Source organism: Augochlora pura, chromosome 6 (genome assembly GCF_028453695.1).
Source record: "Augochlora pura isolate Apur16 chromosome 6, APUR_v2.2.1, whole genome shotgun sequence".
Lineage (NCBI taxonomy): Eukaryota > Metazoa > Arthropoda > Insecta > Hymenoptera > Halictidae > Augochlora > Augochlora pura.
Genome location: NC_135777.1, coordinates 21,276,724 through 21,289,208, shown reverse-complemented (window position 1 = coordinate 21,289,208; position 12,485 = coordinate 21,276,724). Strand labels below are relative to the sequence as shown.

The 12,485-nt window shown below is 30.0% G+C and overlaps 6 protein-coding genes across 6 annotated transcripts; 2 read left to right on the top strand and 4 right to left on the bottom strand.

Annotated features, from left to right (window-relative positions):
• Positions 1 to 3: 3 nt before the first annotated feature.
• On the top strand, positions 4 to 2,397 carry LOC144471146 (uncharacterized). The gene has a single exon (XM_078182923.1). It carries the CDS (start codon positions 4 to 6, stop codon positions 931 to 933), a length of 930 nt encoding a protein of 309 aa, XP_078039049.1. The 3' UTR covers positions 934 to 2,397.
• An 84-nt stretch (positions 2,398 to 2,481) lies between these two features.
• Positions 2,482 to 4,301, bottom strand: LOC144471150 (uncharacterized). Its single transcript, XM_078182927.1, has 2 exons — positions 3,361 to 4,301; positions 2,482 to 3,281 (listed from the first exon to the last, which is right to left on the bottom strand). Exons 1-2 carry the CDS (start codon positions 3,710 to 3,712, stop codon positions 3,109 to 3,111), a joined length of 525 nt encoding a protein of 174 aa, XP_078039053.1. The 5' UTR covers positions 3,713 to 4,301; the 3' UTR covers positions 2,482 to 3,108.
• A 168-nt stretch (positions 4,302 to 4,469) lies between these two features.
• On the bottom strand, positions 4,470 to 7,170 carry Arpc2 (Actin-related protein 2/3 complex, subunit 2). The gene is made up of 7 exons (XM_078182924.1): positions 6,943 to 7,170; positions 6,441 to 6,534; positions 6,119 to 6,218; positions 5,825 to 6,026; positions 5,532 to 5,752; positions 5,200 to 5,401; positions 4,470 to 5,123 (listed from the first exon to the last, which is right to left on the bottom strand). Exons 1-7 carry the CDS (start codon positions 7,014 to 7,016, stop codon positions 5,096 to 5,098), a joined length of 921 nt encoding a protein of 306 aa, XP_078039050.1. The 5' UTR covers positions 7,017 to 7,170; the 3' UTR covers positions 4,470 to 5,095.
• A 1,103-nt stretch (positions 7,171 to 8,273) lies between these two features.
• LOC144471145 (pyrimidine-specific ribonucleoside hydrolase RihA-like) lies at positions 8,274 to 9,921 on the top strand. Its single transcript, XM_078182921.1, has 5 exons — positions 8,274 to 8,291; positions 8,441 to 8,935; positions 9,014 to 9,314; positions 9,382 to 9,518; positions 9,585 to 9,921. The coding sequence occupies exons 2-5, from the start codon at positions 8,744 to 8,746 to the stop codon at positions 9,906 to 9,908; spliced, it is 954 nt and encodes a 317-aa protein (XP_078039047.1). The 5' UTR covers positions 8,274 to 8,291; positions 8,441 to 8,743; the 3' UTR covers positions 9,909 to 9,921.
• On the bottom strand, positions 9,800 to 10,801 carry LOC144471151 (bublin coiled-coil protein-like). Its single transcript, XM_078182928.1, has 3 exons — positions 10,646 to 10,801; positions 10,270 to 10,451; positions 9,800 to 10,179 (listed from the first exon to the last, which is right to left on the bottom strand). Exons 1-2 carry the CDS (start codon positions 10,761 to 10,763, stop codon positions 10,285 to 10,287), a joined length of 285 nt encoding a protein of 94 aa, XP_078039054.1. The 5' UTR covers positions 10,764 to 10,801; the 3' UTR covers positions 9,800 to 10,179; positions 10,270 to 10,284.
• Positions 10,802 to 10,941: 140 nt separating this feature from the next.
• Dhrs4 (Dehydrogenase/reductase 4) lies at positions 10,942 to 12,451 on the bottom strand. The gene is made up of 5 exons (XM_078182926.1): positions 12,153 to 12,451; positions 11,858 to 12,035; positions 11,561 to 11,785; positions 11,345 to 11,479; positions 10,942 to 11,260 (listed from the first exon to the last, which is right to left on the bottom strand). The coding sequence occupies exons 1-5, from the start codon at positions 12,263 to 12,265 to the stop codon at positions 11,093 to 11,095; spliced, it is 819 nt and encodes a 272-aa protein (XP_078039052.1). The 5' UTR covers positions 12,266 to 12,451; the 3' UTR covers positions 10,942 to 11,092.
• Between the last annotated feature and the right edge of the window lie 34 nt (positions 12,452 to 12,485).

Here is a 12,485-nt window from a genome sequence, read left to right as displayed (position 1 = left end):
TTCATGGACGCTTCATTTGGTCCTAACCAATTAGGAGCAAATGAAGCGCATGCTAACAGCACCGCCCCTGTCCTTCCTCAAAACTTCTCTTCTCCTTCTGAATTCGTAAATGAGACGAAGAAACGAAACGAATCTATAAAACATATATTAAAATCTGATATTGCTTACAAAAAACATGGTGTTGTATCTAATCAGTACATAAAACATAATAATGAAACCAAATCGAATGAGTGCACTATACAAAATTCTATGATTACCCGAGAAACTACTGTGTCGAATATCGAAGAACCTGTAAGTCCACTTACATCCACCCCTTACTGCATAAATTCTGACATATCTGTAAAGAATAAGTGCTTAAATATAGACGGTAATGATTATCAATTTACACAAAACAATATGGATATTTATAAAGATAATAATCCCCGCTCTATACGATCAGTATCATCGCCGCAGTTAACAATTAAACCCCTCACACGATCGAAAGTTTATAGGAAAGCGTCTTTGAAATCGATGAACTTATTGAACTCCACGTTAGATAATTCTACGCCGAATCATTGTAAAAATAACGACCTGGCATCAGATAATCGAATAATTAACATTTCTAATTGTTCCATCACTTTCACAGATAAAGATGTACCTTTTTCATATCTTTCTGCGACCACGCAAGGAATCGAATCGAACGACACCCGGGATAAGTGGAATACGGGAGAGGTACATATTACTTGTAATCCACTGTCGACACCGTATCCATATTCCACGCCTCACCGTAACATTATAAGCGAAACTGTAACAGAACCACTAGACGAGGAACCAAAAAGTCGCAGCTGCGGAAGTTTTTTACCAATTTTATCGTTGATCCCTCAAACGGTAATCAGTTTTCAGTATTTAAGCCCGAAAATGAAATTCTCTTGGTGGAGAAATAAAATCTCGTGAAGGTACGCTTAATTGGCCATTTTAGCGCGATTATTGCTGGTGGTCTTTTAGCGCAATTAAATGCTATTTGGTCAAAGCTCTATGAAAAACCTCTTACCTCGTAGTGAGTTCCCAATCTTCATCAGTTAGAGGTGTCCTGATCATCGTTACACGTGTCTATCAATCAGTCTATACCCTTTTAATACTACAAGTAGGATTGTACGGAGTGAACGCATGCAGTTTAGATCTTGAACAAAGTATAAGTAGAATTCCTTCATTCTGTGCATACGTTTTGCATAATGTGAAACGACTTGTAAGTCCCATTGAAAATGATGTCTATATTGTACATTACATGTCTGTGGGATCGTCTAGTCTATAAAGTGTTTTCCTAAAACTTTCCTAATTTATGAGTAGTACGAGACAAGTACCTTTTACTTCGTACAGAAAGAGTCTCTTACCATTTTGTCTACTTATAGCAATATTCGTAGAATTTCGCTATAGTGAAAATCAAAAATAAAACCATAGTATGGATCTAATGAGGCACATCGATCATAATGTAATTTTATGAAATTTATGCTTCTAATATTATCTTTTCCTAGAACTGTACTATACATCGGATCGTAAACTAAGTATTGGCATTTATTTCTTGTTATAAGGAAAACCGCAGAAAACATTTCCTGGTCAATTAAATAATTTCCATGAAAAAGTAAATAAGGTAAATAACAAATAATCGCGAGTACTTAGTTTACAAACTAAATATTTTCAAATATTTGTGACCAGAGACGAAAGCATTAGTAATTATTTAAACATACTTTTCTTTTTATTAGTATCCCTCGTTAAGCGATTACGTTTTTCTAATTTAATGTACTTAGAGAGATATATTACTGATCCATACGAGCTTCTGATGACATTAGAATTTTTAAAACTTACATCAAAACGCGATTGAAATATTCCATGTGGATAACTACTCTATGTGATATTATTAAAAATATGAAGAAAAATACACCAGTTGGTGTCATGCAATGTTAAGAATTTAGATGAATTCTTTATCAGCCTTATGTCGAGTTTCCTATTACGTTAATTTTCAATTAATTTTATGAAATGGATGAAACATTCAGGTGGTTTAAAGTACTGATTAATTGAATCATTCCTATATGCGTGCGTGTAAAGCATACGTGCGAGCGTTGTGCTTATGACAAGTTATATTTTCTCTACAACTTTTATTTCTCTATGAGAAATAATATTGTTTAATATAATTTATAGCTACAAAGAATCTATATTGCAAAGGCATGATTGAATTTAATTTTAATTAGATTTGTTTTCTTGAGTTTCCAAACCTTTTTTTTTAGAAACATTGACTTTTTATTACGTCTCTTCACATACTTTGTTTGTAAAAACATCTCGTTACAACTTATATTTGATTCAGTTTTGCGATTACAAGTGCTCATTTTATATTTATCGAGTAATAAATGTTTTTTATGGATATTTGTATTTCATTGTGTTTCATTTCACAATATTTCCAAAAATTTATTATTTCGTAAATATACCAATAAAATTTTGTATGTCTGGCTGCGCAGTGCGCAAGAATATTTCGTTTTTTTTTATAAGAAGGCAAAGAAAAGCGAGAGAGAGAGAGAGACAATAAGAAATGTACTTTCTTATATACAAATTTTATTTCTTATAAGTATTATAATTGTAATAATCGTGTTAAGAATTGAACATCATTTAGAGGCAAATATAACAATGCTCTATTGATCATTAGCAACAACCTAAAGTTTGTACTGTGATTTCTTCTTGTCGTAAAACTTTCATTTAAATTGCATATAGTTTGTAAACTATTATTTTATTTAATAATAGTGGCAATGTTGCATCTTTAACAGTACTTATCAGATAATAGAATAAATAAATAAAACATAATGCGGTAGATAATGTACATCATAGTCCCATTAAGTGCTTTCCAAAATATATTATCCTTTGGTGTAGATTATTGTTGCATGTATAGTAACTTGATTTCTGTATTATACTCATCAAATAAAGATTATATTTAGTCAGTTAATAACGTGTAGAGTTTATTTATTCTGTTTATCTTAAACAGGGTATCTAACAGTATGATCATTTTGAGAAATTAGTTATCAATGAGCTAACATAATTGTGGCTGTCATCTTTATAAGAATTGTGAACAGTCCGTACAATTCATTAAATTATATTATCAGATTCTGTGTATTCTTGTTTAGTAAAATGGATTATACTGAACATTGCATTAAATCTTGATCGTAGTCCATGTTGTACATTTTTGTGAGTTGCCTCTTGATGTTCTTTTTGTACCTCATCAATTTCCATATCAAATTTATTTTGAATTTTATTTAACGCTAATAAAAAAAAGAAAGATATGTATTATATCGAGGTAATACAAGTATTACGGTTTTATATTCAGAAAATTATTTTTACCTTTCTTCAAATCCATATCATCCATTTCTACATTACTAATTTTTGATAATTCTTGTCTGAAACTTTTTGTTATTTTTTTCCGAATATAATCAGCCTCTATTTCCTGTTTGGTTCGCGGTACTCTGAATCGAATGCAACAACAAAATGCAATCAGCACACTAAGCAAAATAGAAAGGATTATGCCAGCAAGTTGCCAAACACGGAATCCCGGTAATGCTTCATCTTCCAACCATTCCTCAACACCACCTTCAACACAATCTCCAGGTCGTATAGCTATTTCATTAGGTGAACATGGTGGAAAAGATGATGAAGTCAAAAGTGATTCAACAGTTGGCTCATCTATCTCCTTCATAATTTGACAACTGAAAATTCTTTGTTATTTCATTAAGCTTATACAAAACAGTTCTTCTACATTTTAATTATATAATTCTATAGTTTTAAAATACCAATAATTTTAATTGCAAATAACTTTGTTTTATTTTCTACATAGTATAAACAATATTTCTCTTAAAAAAAATGTAGACACCAAAACTAGATAAAATGACGAGTTTTTATAACTCAAATTCGAGGAACTGGTAATGTGTGTCACTTAAAATTTTGTACCTCACACGTTATAAAATCACAATAGGAAATAAATATAAATATCTTAAAATGGAATTTTCTGGATTCTACACTACTTACATATTAAAAATGCAACGACACGTACACTAAAGTCAAATGCAATTTTAATTTTTCTCATTTAGTTAGAAAACTGATTATATTAAAGATTTCAAAATGTTATGATACATTCTGGTTGAGGGAACACCTGCAACTGAAACCCTAAAAGGCACACAACGTGTCTCAATACCTTTTGTGTCTGTGCTAAATAAGAGGGTGTGGTTATTAATGAATACTCATGTCTGGCACTCCCAAGTTTGCACCTCAACCTGATTTTCCAACCCTTATAACCACTTACTAATTACAAATCAATAACACCAAATCCTACTACATATATACTAAATTAATTTTTCTCTAGTAATATTGTAACAAAGGTTTCACAATTATAGCACCTATTATATAGAATTAATACTTTTTATTATTTTATAATAATTATATGTTAATAAGAGAGTATAGACAATAAAAATAATTTATCAAAAAACACAATGTTATGTTAAATTCATAAATGATACATTAATATATTATTTCATAAAATCCACGTATTTTTTTTTTGTATATTTTAAACATTTTTCAGTATACGTGGTCTTTAATAAACAAGAATGCCTTGACTGTATTTAATTAATATAATTAGGGTTGTCACATTTTGATAATAATGATCAGCATTGAAGTGATTGACAATATAGAAATAGTGAAACAAATTGTCTCAATGTCATTCACAGACTATGAACTCCCTGATTTTTTGTAGATTCTATTCATTCTCTGTAGCTTTACTTTAAGAACTTTAATATAAAATAACATTTTAATCATGCATTGTCCTGCTGTGCACATAACATTTTAGATATATCTACAGCGATGTAGACTTTTCTAAAGAACATTGTATTGTTCAAAGACAATGTGTGGTAAAACTTGAAGATTGGAAGCTCTCGACTCATTACTTTTATGAGTTAGAATCCTCCATTACAAAGAATATTTCTTGCCAGAAGATCAAAAAGTTTCTAGCAAATCTATAGGATAAACGAAGACTTTGTCATTTATCCTTTATCAAAACAATATTAGGAATGTAATATTACATTTACATTCATTCCTTCCTAATAAATGTTCGACCCCTGTGAAATATAACGTCACCGTTTGTATTATACTGACGAAATATGTTAAATAGAAAATAATGTAGAAGCAACTTACGTAATTGTTTTCTTTTCAGTGCTCTTAGTCTGTGATCTTGCCCGATTTAATACTTTCAAAAAGTCTGTTGTTTTGGTACGCATTCTTGAATGAATGTAAACTTTACTACACTTAATATGATAGTGTAAATAATTTCTGAACATGTGTATTAAATCAATGGTATTATCACGAGCTTCTCTATTTGTATGCCGGGGAAATAGTACTATAAAAAAAAGCAGATTCATAAATGCATATTTTATGTTAGTTTCTAAAATGTTTACGTGTAGTTTTTATGTATACCTTCCTCGTAAATTCATTTCTTTTAAAAATTTAAAATAACAATCAATATTTACCAAATGTTATGTATCCAATACAATCTCCAACAGCAGCTTCAGAATCTTGTAATTCTAGAGGAGGCTCACGATGATTGAACAAAACTTGTGGAGCTGTATGACTTGCGCGTCTACCTTCTTTTAATTCTTGTAAAAACAATTTTCCAATAACCATGTCATCTTCGTCTTTAAATATTGTACTAAATACCACCGTTACTCTATCGCTTTTGGCTTCAACGTACCTTAATATAAAAATTCATATGATCATAAAAGTTTTATTTGGAAATTACCATGAGAAAAGAATTTATGCTTACATTGTTTCTTCATCTCTATATTGGATGACTGCTCTTTTTTGTAATTCTGTACCTGGAGAATTATAATACTCTTCTTGAAATTTAAAGTACTTTTCAAACACACTGGCAAAACAATGTCTCTTTAAAAGTGCAATTTTTTTAACTAATAATTCCCAATCTTCTGGCAAATTTTCCAAATCTATCAATACAGAAACATTGTAGCCTAAAAATAATAATAGTTTCATTTAATACTATGTTTAAATAATTTACATATACATAATTATACGTTTAACAAATTTCTGAAAAAGTGTTTACCATTCTCAGGAGCTATAAGATAAGAGCCGTATTCACGTTTAAGTAATTCATCAGCCCCGTGCTCTTGTAATTGTTTATAAAATTTAAGTAAAATACTTATCTATAATCAAAGGAGCAAATTAATAACTTAAAAGATGTATCTTCACGTATAATTACAACAAACATACAATTAATCGTTACAACCGTTAATAAGATCATCAATTATTGAGAAAAATGAAAGCAAATAAAGTGTTATTAACATATTGCTCAAAAGATAGACAAATTATAAATAAATTTGTTAAAAATGTTCTATCGATATGTTTAAAATGTTCTTGACACTTACTCTAATTTTTGACCTGTCACCACTTAAGTTAGAAATGTGAAATAATACTCCATCAAAATCTGCTATAACAACATCTGTAGATTCTGGTTTATGACTACAAAAGATATATTGTATTATTGTACTAAACAGTAAGAAATTGTGATAAAAAAGGTACATAATAAATTAATAAAATATATCATTTATTATCAGACTCCTACAACTTCTAATATCTATAGAACTGTGTTTAAAATTTTTACTAAACACCTTAGGATTGCAAAATTTGTATAAAAAAAGAATATTGGGTGTAATATAAATAGGTAACATATAATTCTAAATAGTTTAGCATTATAGGAAAAGAAATTTATAGTTTGTGCGAATGCATTAACTGAAAAAGCTCTTTTAAACTGCGTTACAATTTAACATTAATAATAGTTGAAACGGACACCGCCCTTACTTGTAATCTCTGCCTCTATCTCATAAACACAGAAATATCTGCATTAAAAACGATAAATGTTTCACTTACCCTGACAAGGTATTTTTTATTTTGTTAGTTAATGTCTCTTCTAGTATCCTGTTATGTATCTCTAACAAAATCATTCTTACGCCTTATATTAATTATATTACAATGCAGTAATTACTAACTATCTACCGACAAATTTAACCATATACACGATTCTGACTAATTTCTAATCTTTTATGTTGTACCCAATAATCGCTGGTTCAACACAGCCAGGTCACTCACCGTCTGCAATATTACACCAATACCAATATGTAGCAACTGATTTACTCGATCAGAGTTTATTATATATCACTTTTTATTGATCATACTTGTGCTTATATACTGATTTAATTTTACTTATAAATTGTTAATTTACCGATTAAAATTATTATCATACAGCTTTTTGTGAATATTCTAATAAAAATATTACTTTTTCATTATACGCTTTTAAACACTAGATACAAGCAAATTACTAGCGTTGCAAGAATATTTGAAATTATTACTCTTATTACATTAATTATATAAATTTGATTTGATATATATTTAGATTAAAGTAAAAAAAGATCAGTTTTTATCGTTAAAATTTGATTGAACAATTTGTATAATATGTACATATGTAGAATTGGGACTAAAAATTTATGTCTGAGCATTTATACATTCATTAACATATCTTTTACAATTTTAAGTCCATAAAATTATTGTTTCATAAATTTACTTTAATGCCATTACTTTTTTCGAAATGAAATATGTAAGTGTCGCATCTATGTAGCGATACCTCAACTCCTACATGATTTTCTTATATTAACGGGTCCTTCTCCTATGCATCTACTGGCCACAGCTTGATCCGTTAACGAGACTCGATGTGGAAATTTTCTTTGCTCTGATTGGCTGACGTTTCATTGCTGAAACAGTATCTGGTGTAGATTGGATGCACAGCGGAATGATATAAATGTGTACTCTCTAAACTGGCGCGTAAATTTCTATCATTGCGCTGCGCATCCAATCCGCAACAGATCCCGTTTTTAGCAATGAATCGTCAACCAATCAGAGCAAAGAAAATTTCTACATCGAGTCGCGCTAACAAATCAAGCTGCAGTCTGGCGGTGTGCAAGAGAAAAACACTGACCTATGAGAGGTGGGCTTGGCTGGCGCAAGGAGGCCCGATTACTCTCATTGGTTGATCATCAAACACTACGGGAACTATACACTTTTCGTGCTCCATAAATTGGAATACACATCCCAACCATTTGCCCGCTCGCAGTCTCACTCTTTCTGCACATTCGTTCGCTTGGTGCGCCATCTGAGGCATGCGTTCTGAAAATTCCTCGCATTTACATTTTGTGCCGCGTCTCCATTTAGAGACGCGTCTTTATGTATAGTCACGTTTCCATTTAGTATCGCGCAGATAAGATAAAAATCCATGTTAATTTTTCGTTTTTGATAATATAGATTAATAAAATGCTTATCGAGTGCACCACCATATTTATCGAATTTGTCAACTCCCCTTTATTTTTTGTTTCAGATGTTGATCAAGTTTATCAAGGCTTCAGACGTTATTTATTAAAGCGTTAGTTAATTACTGAGTCTTTTTCGAATTACTTCTTCCCGGCAAAATATCATGAATTATATTATGAACGATGACAATAATATTCCACTACCTAAATAGATTCCTTATCTCACTAAGCATTCATATGGATGAATGCTTCATTTATCTTTAAAGTTTTGCAACAGAAGCAGTTTAGGATTTACAGTTATCTGTTCTTTGTATTTAAAGTATTCGAATAATTTATTCTAATACGTTACATATAAAAGAAATTAGATTAAAATGACTGGGAAGCAATTGATTATTGACTGTGATGCTGGCGTGGATGATGCGTTAGCGTTAATAATATTATTAGCCGCTCATAAGAAGAAAGAAATTGAAATTAAAGCAATCACTTGCGTTAATGGTAACACTGAAGTAGTGAATGTAGTTAAAAATGTGTGTAGAACTTTAAATGTCTGTGAGGTAACAGATGTAAGTATTGGTTTCTTAAATAAATTGTACGATTAAGTTTAAAAATGTAGTGAAGTTTTCATAATTATTAATTTATAGATACCAGTTTTTCAAGGAGCATATGAACCTATACTTTGTACGTATCATACTGATGAAGCTAAAAAGGAACAATACCATGGTGGCGATGGTTTTGGGAATGCATATGAAACAGAAGTAAATACAGATAAATTGGAGAAAGAGCACGCTGTATATGCTATGCATAGAATTGTATCAGAGAATCCAAATCAAATTAGTATTGTAGGATTAGGTCCTCTGACAAATATAGCAACAGCTATAAAAATGCACCCTGATTTTATTAACAATGTAAAAGATTTCTACATAATGGGTGGAAACGTGAAAGGTACATATTATTTTATCATCTTGCTTAGATTATTTAAGAAATAATCATAGAAGACATTTATTACTAGCACAGGGTAATATAACATCACAAGCAGAATTCAACTTTTATGTGGATCCAGAGAGTGTTCACATAGTTTTTAACAAAAACAAGAAACCTTTATGGTTGTTACCATGGGAAGCATGCTGCGGGTCTAGTATTACACATGTATGTATATCAATAATATACCTGAGAGATATAAAAATATCTGTAATATAAATTTAACAATTGTAGGAATGGAGATGGAATGTGCTAGGTAAAATAGATACACCCTGTATGAAACTTATGAATGACATTGAAAGTGCATGCAATAAAATAAGGAAGAAACGATTCCCTACTTATATTACGTGCGACGCATTTTTAGCTGGAATTATATTAAAACCAGAAATTGCGCAGGATGTTGTAGAATATCATGCAGATATAGAATTAAGTGGTACTAAAACCAGAGGTCAAGTCGTACTTGATCATTTATTGTCGAATGAACCTAATGTGTTTCTAATTCAACAGTTCGATTCAGAAATGTTTAAAGACCTGTTAATATCTTCTGTTAACATATAATTGTTAAAATAATAATAAAATAACACAGACAATTTTACATATAATTTACATATATGTTTATACAGGACATAAATGTTTATATATTTCTGTTTATACTCTAATTGTGATGTTATATTATAATAACAATAATTCAATATATTATTAAGTTACCTTTAGTAGGAATGTTTACCATTTATACAGTAATATTTGTATTACATTGTACTAAGAAATAATACAAATGCAATATATATGAATAACTACCTCGTTATAAAATATATGTACATCAGGTAATCTGCAATAATATACATAAAAGTTGATTACATATCAGTTTATATAATAGAAAACATTAATATTGCTTAATTTGAAATAATAGGTTATGTACCTCCAAAATATAACATTATGAGTTTGGCTTTCCTACATTCTGGCTTTCTTGAAATTGTCTCCTTGCTTCTTTATTTGATTGTAGTAAATCAATTAATTCTGCATGTATCACATCATTTTTTTGTTCAAGGTTATCCAAAACCGAATTCAGTAAATCCAACTGAGCGTTTATTGCCTCAAATTCTAAAAAAAAACATATAAATATTTTAGCATTTCTAGTTAAAAATACAGACAACTAATTATTTAACTAAATCATTGTAAAGAAAGTTGATAATTATTTATACATACATACGTATTTCAATTATTCGAAGTACTGAACAAATTGGAAACCATTCATGTTATGACACAATTTATTTTAAAGAGAAATATATATTTACCGGTATCGTTGCAATTTTCTTCATTTTCTTCGTTTTTCCATCCATTGTCATCGTGGTTTTGACGATTTTCTTCTGGCTGCACTGCGTGATGGACCATATTTTCGTCTGCCATTTGCATTACCTAGCACTGTCATAACATATGAGCAAGTACACAATAGATAAAGGTGCGCCTTTTAACAGTCACGTAATAATATCGTGTGTTGTCATAATTGCATTCCAGAATTAGGAATTGGAAATGTCAAACTTCAATAAAAATACTTCTATACCGATATTAGATATAATTTATATTTTTATAAAAAATGTTTAATAAAAAGTTATATATAGGAGTGTACAATCGTATTATGAACACTTAAATGTAAAATTAAACAATTAAATATAAAGAATATATGAAATGTATTATTTAGGAATTATTTATGGTATGTAATAATGCAATATTTGCAAACGTATTTATAGTCTAGATTGCATTCCACCAGCAGCAACAATAGTTTCACCGGTAATATAAGCAGCGTCATCGCTTGCTAAAAATGCTGCTACACTTGCAATCTCATCTGGTTGACCAATTTTTTGCATTGGTATCGTAGATACAGTTGCTTCGTATAAATCACCTTCAACAAGCTATAAAACACATATATTGTTTAATATATATGATTTTTAACAGGTAATGGTGTACTCTATATGTAAATGTATATCAGTACATACCGGTTCAGAAAACTTTGTTTTTATAACACCAGGTGCTATACAATTTACACGAATTCCTTCTGATGCAAGATCAGCAGCAGCAACATTGGTAAGACCTAATAATGCTGTCTTACTTACAGCATAAGCACCCAATGCCTGAAATAAAACATGTATTTAGTTTTACATATTAATTATTCATTTATAAGTAATAATATTGTATAGAATATAAATATTTACTGTAACTTGTTGATATGCTGCTATTGAAGATATAAGTATTACTGAAGAGGATTTACTTTCTCTCAATAGTGGCAGAGATTCTTGCATTAGAAGAAAGCTACTTTTAACATTAATTTCAAAAATTTTGTCCCATGCTTCCTCAGGAGTCCCAAAAAGTGTGGTAAATACAGGATTAGCAGCTGCATTTGATACAAGAATATCTAATCCACCAAATTCTTCTTTTGTCTGCAATATTACTTATTGATGTTAATAATGTACAATAACTTTTAATATAACATCCAATTGTTTAAAATTTACTTTGTTGAAGAGATTTTTTCTATCGTCCTGTTTAGCAACATGGCATACAACACCAGATACTTGTAGTCCTTCAGATTTAAGCTGTTCCACTGCTTTCTTTACATTTGAATCTTTGCGACTGCTAATCATCACTTTGGCACCTTCTTGAGCCAAACGTCTTGCAATTGCGAAACCAATGCTGTAGAAAAAAGATAAAAATTTTATAAATTGCTAATTTAACGGAAGAGGTTAAGTTATATCATTTATGAAAATAATATGGAATTAATTATGAATTGCATTCAATAAGTTTTCTCACCCATCTGTTGAAGCTGTTACAATTGCCGTTCTTCCTTGTAAGCGATTGCATTTTATTGCGGGCGAATTAACACTAAAATTACGAATACCTTGATTTATTGTTGTGCGCAACATTATGGTAGATACTGATAATCAAGTGGATATATATAAAAATTACTGAATGAAGAAGTTACTTGTACAGAGCTTCGAAATTATATGGTCAAAAATATCGCGTCACTGCTTTATAGATAATATTGCAAATACGATTACGATCGTGACCGAGCACAAATATGTATGATTACATATTATACTATACTCATGGTATACTCATCTCATTAACATTAATGATATGTGT